At 34.2% G+C, this 8995-nt stretch overlaps 1 protein-coding gene across 1 annotated transcript; it reads left to right on the plus strand.

Annotated features, from left to right (window-relative positions):
• The first annotated feature begins 4290 nt into the window (after window positions 1-4290).
• On the plus strand, window positions 4291-5613 carry LOC147384140 (UPF0481 protein At3g47200-like). The gene has a single exon (XM_086426344.1). It carries the CDS (start codon window positions 4291-4293, stop codon window positions 5611-5613), a length of 1323 nt encoding a protein of 440 aa, XP_086282470.1.
• The last annotated feature ends 3382 nt before the right edge of the window (window positions 5614-8995 follow it).

Here is an 8995-nt window from a genome sequence, read left to right on the forward strand (position 1 = left end):
AAGTAAAAGTTGGAGTGCCAATAAGCAGCTTTCTATAGAAATCAGGGTCTTAAAATGGTGTGGGTCCATGCCAAGGTTTGCTATGTAACAAGCTTGAAGGGAATTTTGTAATAAAATGCATCAGGCTGCTCCCTGCAAGTACATCGCTGTTAAATTTAGTGAAACCCTTTTGAGTCTTACTAAGAATCGTTTTGCTCAAATGGATTACCACATAAGAAATCCAACACCACAACCCTCTATGTTCCATTGAAAAACTCAGATGCAAAAAATAATTCAAAAAATAATTTCTTTTGAAATAGATCCAACATTTCTAAAATGGACGGCTACAGAACTTTTACATAACTCCCAAACTAAAAAATGAAATTGAACAGTGAAAAATATATATATTTTTTCAAAATTCATAGAATTTCACTCTCTACAACCTCGAAGCATCAGATCATGTTTTTGCATGCCAAGAGGCAAGCCCAAGGATCCTTAGTAGGGGTGAAACCCTTACTAACTTAGTAAAGCTAGGGGGAATTTAAATTTTCAAACTCCAGTGGGGGCTATAGCTCTCATTGAGCCCACTACAAAAAAAAATAAAAAATAAAAAAATTAGGAACGATTATAAACCATTCCTAAGACAGTTTGAAACGGTTGACAGACCGTCTTTGATCGAGGTATCGTTGATAAAATTAAACGGCTGCAAGCCCTTCTAGATCTCAGGATTTAGAACATTTAAAAATCGTTCCAAAGCTCAGCATTTGGAATGCTTAAAACCGTTCCAAATCTGAATTAAAATTGAAAACACTAAAGCAAAAAACTACCTTAAACGTCGATTTTAAATCCGATATCTATTATATTGATATCCTAAGTCTGATACTTTAGACATTGATTACAAACCGATATCTAAAGTGGTCAGAAACCGATATCTAAATTTAAAAAAAAAATTTGATTTTAAAATTTCTTTTTACACACTTATTATCCACAGTCAAAATAAATTCAAATAAAGAACATTGGGATTATCTATCACATTCATTTATATACAAAAAGAATTATAATGAATCATAATTTACAAAATTACCAAATATTTCACAACTAATGATTACTAACTCCAATTAATGAAGTTACCATAGTACTTAGAGCTGCTTTCAGTACATCCTCTGAGCAAAGCTGGCTTCATGGTGTTTCTGACCTGCCATAAGTAAAATGAAAAAAAAGGTTTAACATAAGGACAAGAATTAAAAAAAAAAAAAAAGAGGTACAAGTAAATAAAAAATCTCCACCGACCTAAGGGACATTTTGGATTTGTAGTGTGGAATGAAAATAGAAGAAAGTAGTTACAGATGCCATCAGCATGACATCAGTAAGACAAGATTCTTTCATGGTAAGCACCGGAAACGAAATGATGACAGAAACCAAACTAGGAATGATTAATATTTAATTTCTACATCAGGTTCGGCTATATAACACACAGCAACTGAATAATTTGTTCACTATAAGGGTTTGGTGGTCGATCGGTGTTTCACAAGACTCAAGTGAGATTCACGAAGTGCGTAATAGAAATGGCGAGCCCATCTAATAGGTAAGCCATTTCACTTAATATATATACTCTTTCCAAGTTTTTCCATTTTGACCCATGATTTTAAAACTCATTTTGACGTCCCATCTCGTACGTGAGCTAGATCGAGTCATCTCGGATGAGCTTTCCGATACGTTTGAGACGTCTTGTTCAACAATGTGAAAAATGAATGTGGATTTTAAATCTCGTCAGATACATTAACTTGTCCATCCATCTCGTTGCTGGGTGATACCAAGACGACTCAGGCGATACGTCTCGGTCTTGGATGAGTTTTGAAACCATGTTTTGAACTAAACGATGTGGGGTTATTTAGACCATAATTTTAAAATTGGCAAGTCCGCATCTCAAAATCTATTTATAAGACCCTTGATTATTATCCCACAAATCTATAAAAAACCTTTGATTTTCCTACCAAACATCCACCATCTCCAAATCAATTAACCCTTGATTTTTTATTTTTTATTATTTTCTTGCATTGAGAAATTAATATAAAACTACCGAAATCCCTATTCATGGATTTCTAATTTTTGATAATTTTTTTTTAAATTCTAATTTTATTTTTGAGAGATTAATATAAAATGACCGAAATGGCTGAATCCCTCTACATTGATCTCTAGTAAGAATCTCCTTATGTTTCTCCCCAAAAAATGTCGTTATCTTATTCTATTTTTAATTTCTTTTTGTGTGTTGAGAGACTAATATAAAACTACCAAAATCCCTCTCCATGGATTTCTAATCTAAATCTCTTGATATGTTTTTTTTAATCTTATTTTTGAGAGGTTACTATAAAATGATCTAAATGGCTAAATCCCTCTTCATCAATATCTAGCCAAAATCTCCTGATGTTTATCCCAAAAAACATTGCCATCTTCTTCTATTTTGAATTTATTTTTTGTGCGTTGAGAGATTTATATAAAATTACATAAATCTCTCTTCATGGATTTTTAGCCTAAATCTATATATATATGTATCTATATAAAATGACCTAAATGGCTAACTCCCTCTTCTTCGATCTCTAGCAAAAATCTCCTTCTCCCCAAAAATCGTTGTCATCTTATTTGATTTTAAAGTTATCTTTGTGCATTGAGAAATTAATATAAAACTACCTAAATCCCTCTTCCTAGATTTCTAGTCTAAATCTCTTGTATGTTTTCTTTCTTCTTTTCTATTTTGAGAGGTTAATATAAAATGACCTAAATGGCTAAATTCCTCTTCATCAATCTCTAGACAAAATATCCTGATATTTCTCCCAAAAAATCGTGGTCATCTTCTGTGCGTTGAGAGATTAATATAAAACTACCTAAACCACTCTTCATCGATTTCTAGCCTAAATCAACTGATTTATATATATATAAATCTTTAATTCTATTTTTTAGAGGTAAATATAAAATGACCTAAAGGGCTAAATCTCTCTTCATCGATATCTAGCCAAATCTCTTGAAGTTACTCCCAAAAAGTCTTGGTCATCTTCTATTTTAATTTGTTTTTCTTCATTGGGAGGTGAATACAAAACTACCTAAATCCCTATTCATGGATTTCTATCCTATATCTCTTGATATAATTTTATTTTTTATTATTTTTTTGAGAGGATAATTTAAAATGACCTAAATGGCTAAATGCCTCTTCATCGATCTCTAGTCGAAATCTCATGATGTTTCTCCAAAAAAATTGTCGCCATCTTATTCTATTAATTTTTTGTTTTTTTTTTTTTTTGTTTTTGTGTGTATGTGTGTTAAGAGATTAATATAAAATTATACCTATTTCCCTCTACATGGATTTCTAGCCTAAATCTCTAGATATTATATTCTTTTTGAGAGGTTAATATAAAATGACCTAAATGGCTAAATCCCTCTTTATCGATCTCTACTCAAAATCTCCCGATGTTTCTCCGCTAAAATCGTTGCCATCTTCTTCTTTTTAAATTTATTTTTGTTTGTTGAGAGATAAATATAAACTACCCTAAATCCCTCGTCATTAATTTTTAGCCTAAATCTCCTGATATATATCTTTTTAAATTTTTAATTTTATGTTTGAGATGTAAATATAAAATTACCTAAATTGCTAAATCCCTCTTCATCGTTCTCTAGCCAAAATCTCCTAATGTTTTTCCCCATAAATTGTCGACATCTTCTTCTATTTTAAATTTATTATTGTGCGTAGATTAATATAAAACTACTTAAATCCCTCTTCATGAATTTCTTGCCTAAATCTTGTGATATATATATATATATATTTTTTTTTTTTTTAATTTTAATTTTAGGCCCTGCTTATCTGCCCGGCAAAAAGTGGCAAACAGAAACTTTTACAATGATTTACCAAATGCGGTTGCTTGGACATAAACATTTTTGTGGCCCCATTATAAATAACCGTGACATTTTACTTAGTCGACTCCCTGACGTGAACAAGTTTGAGAACCATAGATCTGTATGCATCAAGATACACGGTTCTCTCGACATACACTTTTTTATGGGGAAGTGCAATCGTGTATCCCAAGGCATAAAGATCTATGGTTCCTGGACTTGTCACGTCAGGGAGTCGATTGAGTATGCCACTTGGAGAGTCATATTATAATGACTCCTTTTAAAATTTCTAAAGAAGAATGAAGGACCAAAACTCTTTTTAGTTTTTAGTACCGCAACCTCATCTGCCGTTTTTTGTGTTTTGTTGGCAGTGAGATCATAGATGTACCTAGCCAACCGGGAGGTAATGCTGAATGGTTGGTTAATATAATGAAAGAAACACAAACACAAGGGGAACACAGAACACATAAAAATAAGCCAAGAATTCAAAGGGTACAAGAAAGGCTGCGAGAGATCGAATCATACGAGAAATGCTTTATTCCTGAGATGTTGTCGATTGGTCCTTATTACCATAATGAACCCAAGTACAATAAAGAAATTAAGACTCAGTACACTCAAAGTTTTGTCAAAGATTGTGTTAAGGATATTAAGGATGAAAAAGAAATAGAAGACTTTTATAAAAAGGTTGCAGGTGTGACTGTAGGGGCCAAAGAGTGCTATGCCAAAGACACCATTATTACTGAGATTAAAGATGAAGAATTCACTCAGATGATGATCTTAGATGGTTGCTTTGTTATGCAATTCATCCACATCTTTGTAAGTGGCGAAGAAAATGAGTCGATGCCATGTGACTATAATGCAATTTTCATACAGAGAGATTTGTTCTTGCTTGAGAACCAACTCCCATATGTGGTTCTTGAGGCATTGATGAAGTTGAGATACTCTGATCCTACTGAAGGTGTAAAAAATATCAATAAATTTGTCCATAAGTATATTAATCCGTATAATGATTTTCCTAGGGAGGTTTCCAAATTTAAAGATCCTCCCCTTCATCTCCTTGACCTTCTTCGGACCAAATTACTCATGAGTTCCACTTCCCCAGTTCATCATAGCCGTGTAAGGTCTTATTATGGCCAATTCATGGGCTGCATTGACACTCGTCCCAATCAGGCCAATCCCAGCTCTGACAATTTACCTTCATACCCTCCAGTAAGGGAGCTTAAAGCTGTGGGAATTAAGTTTGATAAAAGTCGTACAACTTATTTAAATGACATTGAATTTAGAACTTACGCGGTCATTTATAAAAAGTTGACACTTCCTCAAATGATCATAGACGATCTAACCAAATGCAAGTTTCTTAACTTGATTGCCTGTGAGAGGTGCCCAGATGCCAACATTGGCTATGAAATCACTGGCTACATATGTTTATTGGATTCTTTGATTGACCATGCTGATGATGTGAAGGAGTTGCGGTCTAAGGAAATAATCCTCAATTGCCTTGGTAGCAATGAAGAAGTGGCCAATCTCTTCAATGAATTGGGAATGGCAATGTTTTTTGAGCCACAAACCAACGAAAAAGTTATAAGGGGCATTCATTTATATTACAAAAACAGAATGAGGGTATTAATCGGTGAATGTTTTCGCACTCATTTCAATCGCCCCTGGACTGCTTTTGGTTTTTTCGTCGGAATTTGTATTATTAGCTTAACTGTTACTCAAACCTACTTCTCAATCCATTCTCCAGGGAAGTAATTTTTTTTTTCTTTATTTATGAAGTTATTATGTTGTCCTGTTTGTATCATTTAGGAGTATAAATAATCTTATTGAACTCTTTATATGCCATTCCTTTAGAGGAGATTGTCTTTGTTACTTCTTTTCTCCTGGAGATATCTTTTTTCTTACTATGTAATGATGAGCTGAATATGATTGTTAAAGACGACCAGATTCATAGTTCCCAGGGCTGATTCAAGCATAAGGCATCACCTAAGCTCCACAATTGGAGAAGGCCTCCAAATTTGTTTTTGGGGGTTCACTAAGTAAATTTATTTTATTTTTATTTTTATTTAATTTTATTTTTTTTACGTTTTTTAAAGTTAGGTTTTGTAGAAAAATTAAGATTATTGAACTTAACCTTTTATAAATACACTGGTGGGTTTGCAAAGTGAGGCGACTTTACAATTTTTGTTTTATTTGATTTGTTCAGCAAATTTCTTAATCTTTTACAATAGTGTTTTAGCAATGGAGGCCGAAAGTTTGCTCCTCCACCATGCCACTAAAGTGGGAACGGATCCTTTGTAGAGCCATTTTCCAATAGTGCCCTGTAGCTCTTCTTCTACAGCCCACAACACATCACTTTAAAAAATAAATAACTATTCAGATCTCTTGTACTTATGGTTTGGATCAAATTTGAAAAAATTAGATTTTTTTTTTAAAACATGATCCATGACAATGAAAATGGACGGTCACTGAACCTCCAATTTTATAACACTTTTTAAATCTATAGATTAAGTTTGTCAACTCACTTAACCGTCTAAGTGCATTACAAGAAAATAACGCTATAGAGGATCGGCTCCTCACTAAAGTTTGGAAGATGATCCTCTGTAGCACACAGTTCCTGTGGCACCCTATTGCAAGGTTTCAATGGATGAGAGAGTGCCACATTAGTGACATAATTAGATTTCACTCTTAAAATATTGGGAGTTCAGTAGCCGTTCATTTTTAAGGACATGATATAGAGAAAAAAACTTGTTTTTTGAATTTTTTTTAAAATCATATCTAAGTCATGATCACAAGAGACTATCTAGATTGGTCTCTCAAAAAAGACTATGCTATGATACTTAGGCGATGTGAGACTGTCTCTTACACTCCCCCTTACATGTAACGTGTCTCCTACATCCCTGTGGTTACCCACTTTGATACCATATAGAAGAATGAGATATTATTGATTCTTTTAGATAAAAATTACAGCAACCTAATAGGGTTTTATAGAAATCAAATCATACCAATAGATAAACTCCATCCCTAATAAATCTCAATGAAATCAATCTAACATTATCTTAATCTTAATAGATATGATATAGTATACCATAGTACACCATATTACAATGGAACATAACTACTTACTCCGATACTATAGATATGATTTGGTTTCTATAAAACCCTATCAGGGTTGCTATAATTTTTATCTAAGAGAATCAATAATATCTCATTATTCTATATGGTAGCTGTAGACACCCCAATTTGAACGGGGCCCTATTCAAAAGGGCCCAAAAATACAGATTTTTCAATAAAAATTGCCAACGGGCCTCAAAGGCCCAAATCAATCGAAATATGGCATTTTAATCAAATCGAGGCCCCTGAAACCTTCTAATGGTTTAGTGGGCCCATCAAAGAGATTTAACCTACCCTACACCTTCTCAACCTTCGCCGCTCCACTCTTATATCCCAAAATATCCGATTTTCAATTAAATTCTCCGACCGGCCTAAAAAGCCCGATTTGCCAACACGTGGCACTTTGATCAAACCAATGATTTCAAAAAACCTCAAAAAAATAAAAATTAAATTAAATTAAATTAAAAAACGAGACTTTGAACGCCTACCACCTCCTATACCTTCCACCTCTTCACTTCCAAATCTGAAAAGACCTAAGCCCACCTAAACCTTCAATCTTCCAAAATCAATCTCTCACCTTTCCCCCCTAACCTAAACTTGATCCCACATCACCGAAAATCTAAAACCAACCCAAACCCTCATAACCATTTCCAAGACAACTCCCAACCAATTCCTAAAACCCAAAACCTTTCCTAAAACCTAAGCCTAAAGCCCCTAAGCCCAAACCCATATCCAATTCATATCTAATCTACAACCCTAACCCATAAATCACAACCCACATCAACCAATCACTCTTTTATCATCAAAAGGTGACACATGTCATCACATCCTCTCACCTCCCTCATCAAACCACCCATCCCATCACTTTTCTTTAAAAAATTAACTACCCACATCACCTTTTCTCTAAAAAATCACATCAACCCACACCCTTCCCTAACCTACCCTTATTACTCCCTATAAACATCCATTCTCTCAAATCAAACACTATCATCCCATATCCCCTAACCTACTATCATAATTTCCTAATCCCTATTCTCTCAAATCATACACCTTCAACCTACACCTCCCCTAACCTACCTTTATAATTCCCTAATCCCTATTCTCTAAAATCAAACACCTCCAACCCATATTTCCCCCTAATCTACCACCATCATTTCTTATAAACCCATCTCTACAACCTAAACCTACACTCATCCTCTCAAATCAAACATTCATTATCTCCCATCAATTAAATATAGACCCTTAACCTCCACACATCTTGCCACATGTATCCATCTCCCTCACCCTCCCAACCATCCTCTTACACCATCCATTCTCTTAAACCAAACACCACTCAATCAATCAACCACTTTCTTAAACACCCATCATCTCACCTCACCAAACACGCCACTAAAATGGTTTGGGTAAAATCCAAACCATGTAGATCAAAACACAATCCATTTACCTCCATTACATAATTACTTCTTTCCCAACTCCTAATTTCATACCCCTCACCTTTAAAACATGTGCCATTCTCTACTCTCCCACACTTTATCCCATTATATCCCTCAAATAATCCCTCAACATCTATAAATACTCCTATCCTCTTCTCAAAAATGGTTACCAACTCTCAATAAAAAAAGCTTATCAAGTCTCACATAAAAAATCACTCTACTCTCTACTCATCACTTCACTACTCTTTCACATTAATCTCAAAAGATTTATATTCTCATAATTCATTAAGGACTCGACTCAAGAAGACATAGAAGAAGAAGGAAAGAAGAAAAAGAGAAGCTTCAAGGTGGGTTCAAGGTAATCCTCCCCTCTTTCTCTCTTTACCCTCTCTACCTTCCTCTTCTATTATCCCCCATCCTTTCTTTATTTTTATTTTAGAATGACTTAAGATGCAATGATCTCCCTCCTTTATCTCCGATAGATCAGACTTCGGTCCGGTCGAAAGTATAAGGGTTGTAATCCATTTTGGAAAAAAAATCGATTTTAATCCCTCTACTATTTTGAGGCAATTGGTATTCGGGTTCTTCTC

Source organism: Akebia trifoliata, chromosome 15, assembly GCF_017979445.1.
Source record: "Akebia trifoliata isolate Shusen 1 chromosome 15, ASM1797944v1, whole genome shotgun sequence".
Classification (NCBI taxonomy): Eukaryota; Viridiplantae; Streptophyta; class Magnoliopsida; order Ranunculales; family Lardizabalaceae; genus Akebia; species Akebia trifoliata.